The sequence below is a fragment of the Buteo buteo genome, chromosome 13, assembly GCF_964188355.1.
Source record: "Buteo buteo chromosome 13, bButBut1.hap1.1, whole genome shotgun sequence".
Lineage (NCBI taxonomy): Eukaryota > Metazoa > Chordata > Aves > Accipitriformes > Accipitridae > Buteo > Buteo buteo.
This window is the reverse complement of record NC_134183.1, coordinates 29,776,161-29,795,327: the sequence shown is the minus strand read 5'-3', so window position 1 is coordinate 29,795,327 and position 19,167 is coordinate 29,776,161. Positions and strand designations below refer to the sequence as shown.

Genomic DNA, 19,167 nt, shown 5'->3' with positions numbered 1-19,167 from the left:
ACACCTCATCTAAGAGATCTGTACCCAGTGTTAAAATAACAACTGATTGATACTATGCTACTTTCAGTAAAGAAATAAATGCAAATCAGTGAAGAAGCTGGTAAAGAATGAATGGAAACTAATTTCCCATTCTGTCAAAATGAAATACATTCATCATAACAGCATTCTTCCCTTGTAGTCTTCAATAAAATCTCTTACATCCACTAACAAATTTGCATACTCTGAATAGTTAGTCTAGGTGGAGAGGGGTTTTTTTTCCCCCTAAAGAAGTGTTATTTCTATAACTTAAAGAAAATAATTTTTCCAGTAAAATACAGTATTTTAGTGAAATTCTGTAAGCAATCCACAGACAAATTAGACTACCTCTGCAATGTAGAAAATGAACTTGACTGACAAGCCTTTGAAACACCTTTGTCTGCTCGCTTCCAGTTTTGCCCATTTTGTAGCTTACCATTTTTTTTCTAAATCAACTTTTAACCAACTGTTTCACAAATGAGTAGCCTAAAAATCAAATGTACACTACTTTTAATCAGAGCTCCAAAGTGGAGAAAAATCTTTCCTGTCATAATAAAACAGACATATCTGTTTAGAACTGGTCTTGTATTCCCTGAGCCCTCAGCAAACTAGTTCAGGAGTAGACAGCTAGTGGTTGAAAATCTCTGAACTTGTACTCTAATAGGAAACTTTTCAATACACAGATAATGACCAGGTTCTTTTTAAAAAATATCCTCAAAAGTGACAGAACAAAGAAATGTAAAAAAGGGAAGCATTATACTATTTTTACTGCAATTTTACAACTGGGATAACGATTTGCAGACAGATTAAATCACTCTACAAGTATCTTCCTTACTTCTCTCCCGTAGTGCCCACTCCTCCTTTTCCAAATGTATTTAGCCTTTTTTTCCTCCTGAAGCGCTAGCGGGCATTTTTATTTCCAACAGTGTTTATAAAAAAAATAATAGCTAAGTGTGAGATAGGTTTCTTCTGTAAACAATCTCTCTGCTCTCCAATGAGGATTTCCAAGATCCAAATAATATTCGCCTACATAACTTTCCAGAAATGTCAAATCCAGAGCCAACATGACTTGCCAAAGTTCCAGAGGAGTCATTCTGGTTGTTGATGGACAAACCTGAAGATCTTTTTGTTTATTTTCAACAGGCTACTTCAGCTGAAGACTGCCAGCCTGCCTATGTAAGAGCACTTGCTGCAGAATCACTGTGGTCTGCTGTAACTGAAGTACACAACCTTTGTTTTTCGTGTATTTTGTTTTCAGTTTCTTTCTCTGTCTATTTCTGTTTAGTCTGTTACAAAAGTACCCAAATTCTTTTTGGACATACACTCATTAAGGCATGTAAAGAAAACATGATACATACCTCTTTGTGATACTAAGCATAAATACATTTATTATTCATATAATTGTTTCAGATGGATATTGCTTTAGTTGTAGACCATTACATATACCTTAGATGTCTTCCGCAAAGTAAAGGAATAGATTTTGGAAGACAATATTTCATTCTCTTAAGTGCTGTATTCATTCAGTGAGTCAACACTGACTTAACTGGAAAACAGATAAAAATCAAGGTGCCGCTTGGCTGCATGAAGTATGTATGTGAAAAAGTAGCTCAAAACATTGCACAGATTAGAAAAAAAAACCATAGCAAGAGGGAGATCATTGCTTTTTGTAAACCCCCTTACAAAAAGCATAAGGAATACATTTTGTATAGCAGGAAATGCACATAAAACAATCCAAGAGTTGAACCTTGCTAAATTCTTATTCAATTTTATTCCCAATTTGCTATCTTGGATGTCATATGGTCTAGGTGGGGAATGGAAGGTGATATCAGAGATTTTGTTCTAAAAGTATACAGAAACCACAGAGTCATGGAAGATAGTAGTAAAATGAAGTTCAGGAAGCCATTTATTACTACTATTAACCTCATGTTATCATCACCATTACTGAAAGCGAGAACTAGATAAAACCATGGCATTGCTATAAGAAGTCTGTCCACTCTGTTCTTAAGTGTTCAGAGATAGTTCCATAGTCCTCAGGAAATCTATCTATTTCAGTACTTCACTAGCCTCACTGTTAGCAAACTTTTTCTGAAGTCTGATTTAAGCCTCTCTAAATGGAATTTGTGCCTATTAGTTCTTGTTCTACTATAACACAGAAAGCACGGAAAAAAAGGTTATTCCTTTCCTCTTTGCAGGAGAAAGGATGTGTTTAAAGACATCCTTACCTCCACTACTTGTGTCTTCTCTAGTCTGGACAGTCCTAACAGTGTGGTCACAGGCCATGCTTTCTGATAAAGTAGAATGAGACTAATTATGCCTTTTCTTACATTAGTTTACTCTGTCATAACAAAAAGAGAGTTGTATAAAATCAACCTGGACTGACAGCAGTTTGAAAAAACAGACTCAGTCCAAACATGCTGTACTGTGAAACTGAAAAACACTATTGCTGAACAAACAATTTATCATTTGAATTGGTTCTTAGAGGTGTTCTGGTTTCTTTGTTTGGGCTGAGGCTGTGAAATACAGTGATTTTAATTAGTTGGATGTCTCTCAGAGACTTGGCTACTTACTGAAGAATTTTTAGAATAGATAAATCCAATAAACTAATTTGCAGCTTTCTATTACCCAGTTGGTTTTCTGTATATAATTCTCTGTTACATACTCTTGCTTATGAAACAATCCTTAAGCTGTTTCAACAATTCTTACAAGACTGTGTTTAGATATCACTGGAAACTGGAACACCATTTAAACAGTAAACCAATCCTGTTGTCTTCAGGTACAGTGAAGATTATACTTTTTACAGGCCAGTTCAGTTGATCAAGAATGTATAAAATGACAGTAGGGAGGACTTTGGTAAGGTCCTCTTGTTGTATTTATTTCCTATATATGGCTGCTTATACTAAGTATTGCTTTAAATGAATCCACAAATCATTTCTTTGCAGTATAAACAAACTTTGTGAGTGCTGCTTTTTAAAGTAATTCTACGGAAAGAACATCCACAGCTGGATGCCTCAAATAGTTGCCAGAAATTCTCACTTCATCAGAAACTTGATTGAAATATCCAGAATATGAAGCAGTCGAACAGCTTCTCTAACCAACACATAGACTTTAGCTATCATGGTCTCTAATCTACATCAATGTTGTCTGGTGCTAGAGGATACTTTTCCCCAGTATTCTCTGCTAAAATATATAGCAGTAAGAATTCTCAGCAACATTCCAGTTTGTTTGAACAAACAGGTATTTTTTTTTCCCTGCTAGCAATTATAAATTTTCTCTCTATTGGATTTTATGTCTGCATTGGTATTTTCAGTATATCACCAGGAAATCATCAAGAATGTCAGAAATCAGACAAATTCTAGCAGTTTAGTGATGATCATTATATTGGCCAGGTAGTAATCACAGTCTTCAAAAAACCCCTTCTCATGGGTCTAATTTAAATCAAATAGATCAAATGTTTTCATGCAATGAAAGGATTAATAGACACTCAGTGAAGCTATTTATCAGTCATATGGTGGCCTAGTAACAGCCAAAATAGAAAGAATAAGGTAGTGTAAAATAATCATCCTGTTACATGGAAGACCTCTGTATTATACAACTGTATCTGAGGTGTTAATGAGTGGTCAGAGGAAACATGATACCTGCAAAATCTGCAAGGCAATTTGGAGATGTGTGCTTGCCAGACAACACTGCCAGAAAAAGCAGATGTCCATTATTTCAGCAATCAACTGTTGAAAATAGTCAAAAAGAGAATGAGAGTGGAGAAGACTTTTATTAGTGTATAGATCTTTGTACAGACAAAGCTGAAAACTGTACAGCCAAAATATCTCTTCCTCATAACTAAAAAATAAAAATGCAGTCCCTTTTCCTATATCAGGTGTCACACTTAACTAGAAGAAGACAGGTGACAGATAGCTGCAAGAGTCTTCCTTTGCTCTGGCATTGAAAAAAACCTCTCCTGACACTGATGTTTTATTGAAAAATAAAACCTTCTCTGTTACCTCCTTTCTAATAATGCCAATAGAAAGGATCAAAGCCCTTACCACCTATATTACATTCATTAAAGGAATATCTGCTGGCCTATTTACTTACCTTGTGTACAAAAAATATACATTTCAAGGAAAGATGTAATTCTTCCTCTGATAGTCTTGGGTTTTTTTACTGAGATGCATGCAGCTGTATGTAAGCTCTACTTTAGTTATGGTTTATGAGTTCCCATGTTAAAATCTACGCCAGTGTCCCATGGTCATTTAGGAGAGGGTTACATTATGTTTTGTTAGAAACATTCACTCTCTGCTTACCATACAATCATTTTAGGGTTATGTGTCATTCTGCAAACTAGAACACTGCCCTCACTCTATCTGCTATGACACAGCAAATGCACAGTGGGGAGCCAATGTTTTTTCCAAGTCCTTGTTTTGGAACAGATGGGGAGAGTTAAGCAAGTATTTTGGTATTATGAGTAAATATATGACTGTAGAATTTTTAGATATATTTTATTTCTGCAATTTATCATTTAGGAGTGATGATGACAATTAGTATTTGATTTTAAATAGGGCTATCAAATATCACTAGTAGAGCCTAATTTAAATGAAAATTCCTGAGTCAATGAAATAGTTATATTGATCAACTTTAGATTTAGTCTTGTGGCTAAACTTTTATAGTTTATTTAATACACTTTAGAAATTCTCATATATTTTGAATTGAAATCCAATGCATTAAATAAGTCATGGAGATAACTTTATTTTAGAAAGTACAAGTGCTATAAAAATGATTGAAAATGGATTCAGTTCAAAGCAGTTACTCAAGAGATTTATGCTGTAGTAAGGTTTGGGGTTTCTTTAATTAATGTTATTGCTAGAGCCGCAGATGACAGTAATACTTAGTGCTGTGTGGAAAAAAAAAATAAATTTCAAGTTTCCAGAGATTTTATGGTAGCACTGCTCACATCTTTGAGAAAATACATTTAAAACTTCATACCAAATTTGATTAATTGCTCATCCAACTTTTGACACTATGCAACTCATACAACTAAGTGCAAGAAAGCAATTAATCTCCTATCTTTGGTTACTCACAGTCATTCAATGAGGTGTGACACTTCAACTGTTACTGAAGTAACACAACTTGAAAAGAAAACATAGTCTGTATAGGGGAAGCCTGTGAAAAGTTTCTGAGTGTGTGTTTTCTCTGAATTAACTATTCATTACTAGTACTGGCATTTGAATCTGTGAAAGGAATAGGCATATATTATTTAATATAATTGGATTACCTAGTACCTTTTCCAGACAAATAAAAATGGCATCTTTGGTCATACCTCTTTCAAACTCACTAGTGAAATTATAACCTCCTCAACAATAAGGTAGCAGTTTTTAGTCAAAAAACACGGAACAGAAAATAACTGTTGTGCTACATGATAAGAAGGTAAGCTCTCATGTTATAACATGGCATCTTCTTGAAGAAAACAAAGCTCTATTTCAAATGCTTGAGCCCTAACAGAAATTGTTTCAATGGTTTAGGTAGATAGAAATAATGACAACTGATATCTTCCTTATAGGAGGAAAGGAAGGTAAGCAGCAGCTAAACAGTGTTATAGCCTGAAGACAATTATTTTACATTGTGGTGAGTGGTTATTAGAAATTCTGTTGCACATGGCTACTAACTAGAGATTCTGAATCTTGACTGGGCAGTCTGCATGATCCTGAGCTGTTCTGCTGTTGCTTCATAAATTCAGCGTTGCTTAAAAAAATGACACATCATTTTTATCATCACTGATACAGGGTTTCATCAAGTTGTATCAAATTAACATCTGGTTTTGAATAGCACTATTAGGCATAAACATACTAGACTCATAACGTAGTACCAAAGGCTAGACTATTATATGTCAATAGTTTGCATATATTCTCAGTAAAAATGCAAATAAAACTGTTGTATTGGACAAACACTGAAATTGTATATCCTTTTTTATTATAATAATTTTTTCTTAATTTACTATACTAGTATTTTCACACAGCTTCCATGAAATACCTACTAACTTCATGTGATAATACTGTGGTGGGTGCTTTCAGGGTAGACTGAAACTTTTCTGAACAATCTAAAAAATCTGCCTAAATAAACAGTTCTCTTTCACTTAAAATTTTCCAAAAATCATCTAGGGTTTATATTAGCCTTTCAGAATTCTTAATTGACTTTAACAATAGTAGTTAAGTGCACATCATATATTGCAGCACATAGTAATCAAGCTGAGAAAAGAATAAATGCTGAAATACTTTTGTTACATGTATTGGAATAACACTGAGGAAATTGATACTATTATCAGATTGGTCACATTCTCAGTCAGGAATGTGTTGTACCCTAAAGCAGTATTTTCAGGAAAGGAAGAGTATAGTACCTGTGAATTGGAATTTCCTGTACTCTAAGATGTCTTTCTGAAAGAAGTTCTAGGAACATTGTCAGAACTAGAACTGGCATGAAATCACATTCAGACCTTAGTCAACATATTACAGACTGAAACATCTACTTTGTGGTCAGGGTTGAACTTCTGTGATATGCTGACAAGAAACTACCATATTCAGTTCAGAGGCTGTGGTCAAAGAAACAAGACAGGAGGATCATACCATACTCTCCACATCAGATTTCTGGACAACACTCAGTCTTGGAAAGGACAGATATTACCAACGGCCCAGGCCAGAGTCTGAAGCATACCAATTACTATCAAATTCCCTAGTTTCACCTAGGAGAATCATAATGTTGAATAAAAACACATTTAACTCGCAAGGTCAGCATCTGAGACACAGGAAAGCATTTATAATGCCAACATTTGGTATGATAGGTCAAAGTCTGAAAACTGTTACTTAAGTTCCCTAAGAAATTAGGACAAGTAGACACCACCAATAGATCCCCCCAAAGACATAATTATGAGCTGTATGATTACTATATGATAAAGTCACAATAAACGTCTATGCTCTCTCCATTCAGAACTTGCTAATTTATTAATGCTATGAGTATGCACAGTATAGGCAACAAATACTTTCAAATTAAGTAATTATTTCACTTGGTAGCATTATATTACCTAAATGTAAATTAAAAAAGGAAGAAACAACAGTATCTTCTATACTTACAAATAGAATTTTTCATCCCATACTGGATTCAAGTTTCCAAAAATAGTCTTTGTTCTCCGCTTGGTTTTGCCAACTTGCACAGTAACATATGGGTCACTTGAGCCAGTTTTGTCCTTAGCCTGTAAGCCCTGAGCACAAAGAACTGCAACAAAAGGAGAGAAATGTGCTTTAGCCCTCATAGCCTTCATTGCCAAGACATAAATCAGACAGTGACAGTGGGAAACAAAGCCCTCAAACTGAGGGCTTCTGAAGCAAAGATTTCTGGATGAATTTCCCCAGTGTCTGTTACTCTGGAGATAGACAAGGCTCGTCTAATGACCCTTGTGGACTGTATAAACTTTACAATTATGGTTTAATAGAGTAATAAATTTAAAGATTCACTACAGAGCACAAAGCAAATACTTTTCTTGCCATGCATCATTCAGATACTCTTCTTGAACTTTGGTTTAATCATCATGGCAAGTAATATAATATAATGTTGTTGTATAACTTGGCTTGAGTCTAATTATTCCCTAAAATTTCCATTCCCCCTTCCCAAATAAATAAATATTTCTAAAATGTCTCCAAAGATCCAAACTAAAATTTCCAAAATACCCCCCCCCCCCCCAATTTTGAGAAATCTGCACTGTGGATTATGAAACTAAACATGAGGGGAATGGTTATGACATTGTCATTTGTTTTTCTCATGTGAGAGATGAACCATGAGGATTTTCAGAATACTTCCTATTCTATCACAGACAGGGTGACAGTTCTGATCAATTATCATTAACTGTTTATGTATTTGTCAGCCTTTCTGACAGTTACTGTGGGTGTATAGTTAATGTATATGCATTTTGTGCTAAATATAAATACACACAATTTGATTTCCCATCATAATTCATAAAAGTGGAAATCTAAGGAGAAAGCAGAACTGTCAAATAGCAGCCTACCAAACCCAGAGAGCTGCAGCTAAAACACTTGCCATGGATCCTAGCATCAGCAGAGTTTGTTTTATTATTTTGCACATATTATTTAAACCACCTCAGTGGTAACATTTAGTTAACATTCTCTAATGTCAATCATTTTGGATAATGAAGCTCCCTCAGTGTTCTCAGAAAACCAGTTACAGAGAAATGGCACTTCCTTACTCAGCAGATCAGCTCCCAGTGTGGGTTCAGTCATATCTGCCGACTTCAGTGAAAAAAGTAAGTTTCTGTTACTTTTTCACACATCTTATTACTGAAAAGACTAACTCTTAGGAATGAACTAGAACATATTTTGTCTTCCCCATTCACCATAAATCCAAAGGGAAATTTTTAGAAGGCAAGGAAGTATTCCTCTCCTATTTATGCAGGAGATTTAAGTGCCAGCTTAGAAAATGTCTTCCAGATTTGTTAACTATTTTACTGGCCTGAATACAAGGCAGCCTGAGTATCCTTTAGAGGTAGAATTAAAAGTAAGAATATGAGTTAAATATTTTCCCTGACATACCCCTCCATGTCCCCAGGGCTTGGTGACAGTCCTAAAATTCAACTACGCTGAGTCTCATGTCCCACAACCTTCAGAATGGCCTCCATTTTTCCTAATCCATCTGACTCACAATCTCAGATTTTCCCTAGATTTCTTCTGGCACATACTGCTATTCTTCAGCTCCAGGTACAGTTTATGTACTGCCCCAAATGCGATTGGGCTTTAGTTTGGACTACAGAGCCATGAATAACTAACAACACACCCACCAAGTCTCACAGAGTAATTAATTTGTGGTCCACTTGACAAATGCTTTTCTCCTTCACCTCCTGAATGCCAACACTGAAAATGGCAATTCCATCTCTCAATGACCCTTCCTTGATATATAAAAAAATTTGCCATGGAATCCAAGACTATTATAGTAAAATTTTTTGAGCATGCAACCCAAATACATTCATTTATTTACAAATTATATACATGTACCACTAATACATTATGTACATTATAAAACATACACAAACCCAGAAATTAAAAAAAGATGAGATAAAGGTGAAATAATCAATATTTTAAAATTTTAAATTTTATTAATGTCACAGAAAACCTTTTGGCTATTACAAAAAAAATACTACTAATAATAATACTTCTCGTAAGAGCAATGTGATTGAATATGCTTCATTATTTTTGAAAATATTGTTTTAACACTTTGTGATACAGTGATTTGAAGATCTGGGTCTAAGTCCAGTTTATTTTCATACTCAGTTTTAAGCAGTCCAAACCAACTGACAAAGTTCGACAACTCTCTTAACACTTTGCCATGAGGTAACCAGCAAACCTTTGTGCAGTACAGAGGATATTCATGGTCATTTCCAAGTATTCTAAGGACTGTGAAGAAGAAAGACTTCACAATGGCCATCAAGTTTGACTGCAGCAAATACCTTGCAACCTGGCTTAGGAATTTTGGGGTAAAGGGTAAATGCAGAGCAAAACTCTGATTTTTTAGGTTTGGTTTCTTTTTTTTAATGATGGGTAGAACATGATGCCAGTTAGAGAAGGAATTAGCAGTCTTCTCTAACTTGGGGCACAACATATACTAAGCTATTTACATGGAAATACACATCTCTCAAACACCAGCAGGGAAAGATTACCACTATTCCCTCTGCAGATTATTAATATTTTGCTCCTCAGGAAGTCTGGATTCTCTTTCCATATTTCTCTAAGATCCAACAATTAGCTTAGGTTTGCCTCTAAGTTTCTTCACTTGTTGTGGGAAATTCTCTCATGAAGAGAGAATCTTGCATTCTCTCTTCAGGGTATACTCAGAAAATTGAAGGAAGTGTTTACTTGCATCTATTTGACACCTGTGAGGCCACACCCAGATGAAATATTGTTTCTGCACTTTCAAGCTACCCAGTAAAAGATTGACAAACTAGAGAAATTCCAACGGAGGGTTGCCAATTTGGTTAGGGGATTGGGGCACATGACATATGAGAAAGGAATGGGTTTGCTTATCCTGGAGAAGAGGAAGGCTAAAAGGAAATCAAGCTGCAGTCGTCAACTACATAAAGAGCATGTCACAGAGACCATAAGCTCCCAGACAAGCCCATCTAGTTGAGGATGTCCCTGTTCATTGCAGGGGGTTGGACTAGATGAACTTTAAAGGTCCCTTCCAACCCAAACTATCCTATGATTCTATGAAGCTGGACTCTTCTCGAAGGCACACAGTGAAATAGTAAGATGTAATAGTTACAAGCTGCAGCAATAGAAATCCCAGCTGGATATAAGGAAAACAGTTTTACAATATGAGTGGTTAATAACTGAAACAGCTTGTCCAGTAAGTAGGACAGGTTTCCCAGAGAGAATGTGGAATCTCCATCCTTGGAGAGTTTCAAATCTAGTCTTGACAAAGCCCTGAGCAAGCTAATCTAACTTTGAAGTTAGCTCTGGTTTTAGCAGAAGGTTTGAATATACTGCAGAAATCCCTTCCAACATCACTTCCTAAATTATTCTGTGATTCATTTATTAGGTCATGATTCTGCACAATGCAAATCAGTATGAGTTTTACTTCTAGAAGAGAAGAACTAAGCCATTCAGCAATAAAAGTGAGTTTTGTACCAACACTAGTAAAGTGATGTTTACCTAAAAGATAGAGCGCCTGAAAATATTTACACATTTACTGAGTAGCTTGCTAAAATAATGCCATCTATCTACTCAGGGTATCCCAGTCACTTGTTTCATAAAGAAAAGAGTAGTAAAGGACACTCCTGTATTTTTTTAACAATTTTTTTAACTGTGCATGTGTTTGATCTTACAGAGGATATATGGAAAATATCTTGTAAAATACGTTAGGAAAATTACCATATGTACAGGAGTGAAACATCAGGCACCAAGAACTGACTTAAACATAGCTTTTATGCAAGTTGCTGCAAGTGAGAAAAATGTGTCTTACTTAAGTACACGGTATTGTTTATTTAAAAAAAATATAGCTTTTGTTTTACTCATTTTTAGCAAAACTGACTAGTAAAAGCTAAAAATAAGTTCCTAAAGTTTATATCCTTATCCCCCATAACAGGAATAATGCAAACCCTGGAGAAAGAGAAAATATTTAATTTACTTTTAATATCAGAAGAGGGCTTATTATTTTTCATGACATTAAAACAAAATTGAGGCTAATTTAGATGTGAAATCTAACCAGAGTCCTTTACTGTTTCACATCACTGCCTTTCGATTCTTTGGCCTTTTAGTTTAATCTCTATTTGTCTCTAATCCAATATAACATGAAGTCAGGTTGACCTGTGTAGTCGGCTGAACTTTTATTTAGATCTTCTGTAGTAAGGTTTTAATTTCAAGACTGAAATACCAAAGTCAGAGGACCTGCAAATCTCTATGAGCAACCAGGCTAATACAACTGAAAGCAATCTTGAGTATGTTCCTGGTGTGCAGGTTTCCCTGGCTCAGCAGCAGTAAACTGGAACACACCCTTAGTCAAGCAACAAGAATGGATGAGGAGTTTCAAACCAATGGGGTCTGGAATTGCAAGCTGCAGTGTTAGCATTATAGTCATTAAAAACCCAGAAATGCAATTGTGAACTTTAACTCTTGTAGCTGGGGGCAAAAAATTCAGCAGTAGTGCAGGAGATACTGGTAGAAGGTAGAGAAGACGCAACAAGACCATTTACTTATCTTCCTTCCTAGAGCAGTGGAATACAAAGTAGTTTTGCCAAGAGCTGTAACTTAAAACTATTCCAGTTAGGATGCTATAAATTCAACCATTTATAGATACACCAAATATGCAACTGAACACACAGTTCCAGCTCTAAATTATAATAAATCTTATTCCCGAACCAGGGGACTAGGAAAGAAGGAGCTCTTAGACCAAACAAGTTCAGAAGAGAATTTACCTGTGATGGTTAATTTTGCTGACCATTTGGATGTTCCATCCAAAACACTTTGTTTTGCTGCTTTTGTGTATTGCACAAAATCTTCTTTGGAAATATTAAACATTTCCTGGATCACTTCAAACACTTCTGGTCTATTTTTCTCTCTAATCTTCATTCTTTCCTTCATAGCACTAATAATATTCTGTGTTTTATCTTCTGCACCATGTTTGGAACTTTTCTCAGCAGCTCCTGAAATGAGAGAAAAGGTCAATACTTTTATTAAAAAGTCACTATCTCAGTTCTTTTTCCTCTTCTAGAGTCTCCAGCCAATTCTTGGTACTGCAGTACTCAAAGGAGATAAGTGTTTTATCTGGATAATATCAAGCCTCTTATATTTATTCTTTGTGATACCTAAAATTACCAATTGATTTAGTTTAACATGACAGGTAAATATTCAACTTCAGTCAGGTATGTGTTATGCCTAGAAATATTTATTGAATCATTACTATGTGGTACTGATCAGTACTGTGAAAATACCTGAACATGTGAGTAATATTTCTAATATAATTAGGCATACTGATTCTGCCAGAAAGCTGTGTAGAAGTGTGCAGTATCTGGGTCTGTCTGCTCTCTCCTTTGACTCTGTTACTAGCTAAACTTCCATAATGCATATATGAATAATTCTTCAAATAATTTCTTACATTTTTTTCTGAGTCAGCATGATATAATAATATTTTCCTTCCTTTCTCTCCTTTTGGAGTAGGATGGTACAAGAAACCATACTTGGTTGATTAGGACACACACCTCCCCGCCCCCCAAATTAATAGAAACAGTATTTAAACCAGGTAATGTTTCCACCACATTTTTCAGAGAATTTTTAGTTTGACAGTAAGGACATTAATCTAGACTCCTGCTATGCTCTCCCACAGTGGAAATCCAATGAACAGTAGATACAAATAGGCATAGCAGCTTCAGGTGTTTTTTTGACTGCTTCCAGATACATCTCAGTATTTGCTGATGCTGCCTGCACTCATGGGAAGTTTTTCATTCCTTCCTGGAAGAGTGTTCATTTAAAAAAAGGTAATTATAACATAAATCCATTTAACAAAGCATTCAGAATTTACTGAATGTAAGCATTCACTGTATTTAAGCATTTAAATTAGTTTAAGATTACCCTAACTGTCAAACACTTCTGTAACACTGACTTGACATCCTCACTCCAGATCAGTAGTGCACTCTAGCCCTTCTTTAAACATCATGCATGAACAAAGGAGTACTTCATAAAGCTTGATGTTAAGAGTGGAATCTTCTGATGGCTATGTAAGTCACTCTTCTATGCCCTGTCTCCGGAAGAGTAGACAGGACATTATACTCAGGTTGCAGCTGAATGAAGTGAATGCTTTGCCAAGAATTCTAACTCTGAAACAACCCAGGGAATTTCTGCAAGGAATACTGTGCCTAGTAGACACAAAGGAGGTTCTGGAAAGAGTGAGATGGAGATAGAGAAACTTATGAAATTTAATTTTGCAAATTCATCATACTAAGAGTGATGTGAACCTGCATTACCCTGCTCTTAAGAGCTGCAAGCCAGGGATAGGATTCAAGGGAGGTAAAGTAGTCTCCTTCCTCTTATGAAATAGAAAGATGTAGATGTATTAACAGATGTAAACATCATGGCAGTAGAAAGTAGAGAACCTTCTAACTAAACCCGACATATTTTCAAGAAAGAAATGTATTGCTTTGCTACAAAGGCTTGTGTCATGCAGATGGAAACCTAATAACAGAACACAGCTATTGCAGGGTTGGTTCTGAGATGCAGCAACACTTGGCTCTCTTTTGCCGATACCTTGGCAACGATCTATAACTCACCTGGAGCGTAACTTGACAGCACGCTTTGTTTTCACAGTACTACCAAATGCCAGCATTTAAAAAAAAAAAAGAAAAAAAAAGAAAAAGATACAGGAAAAAAAAAACAGAAAAAAGAATAAAAAGGAAGAAAGCTGAGCAGTAGGCACTAAATTGTGATATTAAAACTCAATTATTAGACACCACACCTATGCTTGTGTGATATTAAACCTTAGGGCCTTTTGCAAAACTCTTCTTGCGTGACCACCCAAGAAAATAATATATCACAGGTATGGAACAGACAGGTTCCTCTCTCCAGTAAAATTGTCATTATCAATATTTCAGTAAATATATGAGGATGGTGGAAGAGATCAAAGGATATTACCTATGTGAGAATAACTTCTAGGCTGTATTAACCTGTGGTAGCATGTCAGGTCTATCCTATAAAATAAGTCTGGAAAACAAAGAAAATACTAAGGTGATTTGCTGATTTATCCAAGACATCAAAACTACTACAGCTTTTACTGGCTTAAAAAAAAAAAAAAAAAAAAAAGAGAGTCTAAGGAGACCATGCTGTTACAGGTTTTATTCGCAGTTCTTCCCAGGAGAGCTCTGGAGAGATTTCTCTCTCTAAAAATCATAAACTGATCTCAGAGGCCCTTTAAAAGCTGAAGTGAAGTTCTCCTTATAAAATGCCCTTTGTCTGTCAGAGGAAAGGGTTTCTGATCAATGTCCCTACAATATATATCATATTGCAATAACCTAAGTGTACTCCTGAAAAAGCAAATGTCCATCTTGCAGTTGGGTACAAGGAAAGAAACATCAGACTTGTGTAGTCAGAATGGTATTACAAATGTTGGAAACAAAAATTTAAATTCCTGCAGTGCTAAATAGACTATTTCAACTCTTGATGAGACTGACATATAAAGCAAGATGCAAGAATACTACAAATCCTATAATCAATTACCACTTGCTATAAGTATGGCTGAATTTTAGCTCATGTTCTTAAACGCTACATGCTTATGGCACTGAGTGTGACAATCATCATCATCATTATCACTAGCAGCAGTAAGTACTTTACCCTTCCAAAAGGTTGTGAAAACATCATCCAGCTAGTCATCCTCAACTCCTGGGAGGATCAAAATATTATTGTTCCCTTTAAATGGAGAGTAAAATTAAGACAAAATTATGTTGAACAACTTCCTATGCAATTAGAATGCAGATAGTTCAATACTGAAGAGGGACATAGTTCCTTCTCTACAATACCACCAAACACCATTATGTTCTTTTAATGGCATTTTTTGTTGAGGCACTCTCAGCTTGCAATAGCTAAAGAAGAAATTATCAACACATCTATAGAGTTGGAAAGGGTTATCTTTCAGCATAAGATCTCAGTGAAGTCTTACAAAACAAATATTTTATGCTGTGTTTTCTTTACTATTTTCATTGTGTCTGAAGGTTTCTTAGCACATCAGAGGACAAAAAAAGAAAGAACTGTATGTAAATATATATAATAAAGTAGGAAGCCATAATGTTGTAAGATTGGGAAAGTGTGGGATGAGATACCAGATACCAATGATTCCAGATTGTCAAAAAGGCTGAATTATATAGCTTCTTCAAGGTATTTTCCATGGCTATTAAATCTTGAGAAATCCTGAAAATCTCTTGGTCCGAGTACCTCATTTTTTTGAATGCAGAAGACCAAAGTTCTAGTGATTAAGGATTTTCCACACTGAAAAACTGGGAATTAGTAGAAAAAGAATTAAACGCTACCATGAAACCAAATACTAGTTGAAGAATTCTCTAGTGATTTTATCACAAAAGACATGATTGCTGAGCTGCCTGGAAAGCGTGACAGGTGGTTCTTGCAAGATGCAGGAAAGCAACATTTTTCTTTTTCTCTTATTTTCTGCCCTTCTTTAAGAAGTACAGATACAACATCATAATCGAATGATAAACCATGGACACAATCTGAGTGGCAACAATGTATTCCTCTTGAAAACCTTGCTGATTTCTGAGACAGTACAGATAAAATTGGAATATGTGTTAAAACGCAACTTCCTTTAAGTTTTACTGAAAAATCAGCATAGCCTTCTATTTATACTAAATTATTTACTGCAGCTGTTTTTACATCCTCTATTGCTGACATTCTATCAACAGGTCTTTTCATGTAGTATTGATCAGACTAATTAAGACAATATCGTAACTTACATTGCACAGGAAGTTAACAAGCCCCTTTTACTCTAGGGACTGATACAAACTCAACATGATTGAAATCAATTTTGATTCAATATTGCACCTACTACTAGAAAGGGATATCTTGTTGAAGATGAGAGGTCTAATGAAAGTACTGCTGATTTTTTTTTAAACCTAATTTAGAACAAGCTTAGATATTGACCTTAAAGTTCTTGAGATGTTAATTCATTTCTACAGTCTACATTAACAACCATTACATTAAAAAAAAAATAATCCCAAAGCTTGAAGGCCAATATGTCCTAGTGATTATGAGATGGCCAAAAGGATGACTGCGATAAAAATAACCACAGTACACCACATTCATTACACTTTATGATACTGTTAGCATCAGCTTTCTTAGCAGTACAGATTTAACCAACTGCACTGGTCAATTAATTTTTTCAATGGAATGTTAAATATTTTTAACATAAATGAAACAAAGTACATAACTCTCATTTTCAAAGTAGTATAATATTCAAACTCACTGAACAATTCATCTGTTGCAAAAAATATGACAGGATGCTCAAAAACATTTCCATACTAATGGGAAGATCGGGATCCCTTAGGTGTGTTAAATATTTTTGTATCTGCAGTTTGCCTTCTAGAGGTTTACTCATTCAAGACTCAGTTGTTCAATGTTTCCAAACTGTTTACACCACAGATGACTTCCAATCCTATTTATTTTTTGCAGGTTTTCTCTCAATCTTATCATTTATATATCTGTAAAAATTCTTCAAAGGCAATATGGTGCTCTGAACCATTTGTTATGGTTTTTTGGGCTCGTGATATGGGCCAGGGAACCTCTGGGCTGTTTCTCTTCAGATAAGTAAAAAGGAAGATGAAAAGTATCCTTTTACTCTGGGTGTCTTTTGCAGCTTTTCAGTTTTAGCCAAGATTCAACTATTACAGGGATGGATACATCTCTCATGTCACTTGCATGGTTGTGGCACCCTGAAAAACAGCTCAGCTGTAGAAAGTTACACTTGGAATCAGTTCCTGTACTCTTGCTCAGAAGAAGGTGAACTGCAACCAGACTGGAGGTCATGCAAACAGAAATACAAAAGCATTACACTCGAGCCTAGCTGGCTTGAATGCTGTTTTCCAGTGTGTACGATGACAAGAGATTTCATCACTTTTAAGAAGTCTCAGAAAGAACAATCTCTCTAACTATTCTCTACTATGAGAAATCATAGACTACATAAGGACTGCAAGAAACTCGTAGCCCTGATATTGTCAGGGACATGATCTTGGATCTAGCTTTTCTCACAATGCTTTTATAACTGAGCAGAAATAGCTTTAGTAACAATTCCTGTTTGAACTGTGACATTCTCAAATAGCAGAAATAGATTAAAATGCTAGCTTCCACAGGCAACTCAGGAGATTTTCATTTTTTACTCTGCAAACTTCTGCAGGAATGAGAAGACTAAGACTTAACTGCTGTTTTCTCTGATAAAAATGAATCCAAATCCTAAAAGTCAGGTCTAAATATTCTTAAAATCAGGGGTGATTGAATGTGAGGTCTCTCTTTAGAATGCACCATTGATATGTGTTCTGCTGTACTTAGTAGAGTGCATTATAGGACCGATGATCCGTGAGATAGAAATAAATGCACTTGCCATATCAAACTTTCAATACAAAAAACCTCCCAATTCTCTCTAATGTAATTCAAAAAGGGACTGAATGGCATGCGGTAACTAGGTTGGGAAGCCTGGTGGAATAGAGAAGGGTTTTCACAGATGTGAAACAAGATGCGAGACAAAAAGAACCCGACTAACAGCAACAGAAAGGTTCCTCCAAACAGAAAGGCATCGTTACAACGCTCATAACCATTTGACCTTTGCAATACTTCATTACTCTACTGTCAAATCAAGATGTCTTGTATGCATCTCATTCATGGAGTGAATCAATCTTGATTTTCTTAAATTAAAAATATTCCTGAAACAATGCATTAGAACATGATATGCTATTCTGTTAAATCCTCAGAAAGAAAACGTCCCCTTCTGATGGAGAAAGTTTCAGCTATGCTTTATTTCTAGACCATTATGTATGTAATTATGATAGGGGAATTCCCACAACACTGTATAGAACACTTGATAGTTATCTCTCTGCCACAGAATACAATCAGCATTTTCAAGGAGAAGCAAATGAGAGTCCAAGCAACGTAGCTCCAAATCTAGCAATAGCCCAATTCCTTGAAGAATGTGCAGAAAGTAAATTTCAGTTAGATCCACTGCAATCCATACAGATTTGTTTTGGAGGCCCTCCTGCAAGATGAATCCCATGTTCCATTTTGAGAATATCAGAATCAATGCAGTGCCCCTCCTCCATGTTTTCTTCCTCCTGTACATAAATAGTACTAAACAAGATGTGCATGAGGGGAGAGATTAAATTTAGGAAAGCTATTTCTACTTCCTACTTCCTCCATCAACATAATGAGCAGTTAGTTGGCAAGTGACTTGCACATATCCTGTTGCCAGCAGAAGTACAAGCTCATCATTCTTTTAACTGATTTTCATGCCTCTAAGTCCAGGTAATATAAGTGTTGTGATTTAAGCTCAGCCAACAACTAGGCACCACACAGCCGCTTGTTCACTCCCCCCACCCAGTGGGATGGGGAGGAGAATTGAAAAAAATTCAATCGTGGGTCGAGATAAGAATGATTTAATAACTAAAGTAAAAGAAAATGTAATACTACTAATACTAATACTACTAATAATAATGAAAAGGAATATAATAAAATAAATTAAAAAAAAAAACCACGAAGAAAAGACAAGTGATGCATAATGCAACTGCTCACCACCAGCTGACTGATGCCTGAGCGGCGATCCGCCCCTCCCAGCCAACGCCCCCCAGTTTATATACTGAGCATGATGTTCTGTGGTATGGAATATCCCTTTAGTTAGTTCAGGTCAGCTGTCCTGGCTGTGCTCCCTCCCAGCTTCTTGTATACCTGCCTGCAGGCAGGGCATGGAAAACTGAAAAAATCCTTAATTTAGGATAAGTGCTACTTAGCAACAACTAAAACATCAGTGTGTTATCAACATTATTCTCACACTAAATCCAAAACACTGTACTAGCTACTAAGAAGAAAATTAACTCTGTCCCAGACAAAACCAGGACAATAAGCCAAATGATTC

At 35.7% G+C, this 19,167-nt stretch overlaps 1 protein-coding gene across 2 annotated transcripts in view; it reads right to left on the bottom strand.

Annotated features, from left to right (window-relative positions):
* UNC13C (unc-13 homolog C) overlaps positions 1-19,167 on the bottom strand; it is a 216,271-nt gene that overhangs the window by 116,759 nt on the left and 80,345 nt on the right. For both annotated transcript variants that reach the window (XM_075045303.1, XM_075045302.1), the window contains 2 exons: positions 11,972-12,199; positions 7,128-7,269 (listed from right to left, as the gene is read on the bottom strand). In XM_075045303.1, coding sequence (XP_074901404.1) covers positions 7,128-7,269; positions 11,972-12,199 — 370 coding nt within the window. The remainder of the gene's footprint in view (positions 1-7,127; positions 7,270-11,971; positions 12,200-19,167) is intronic.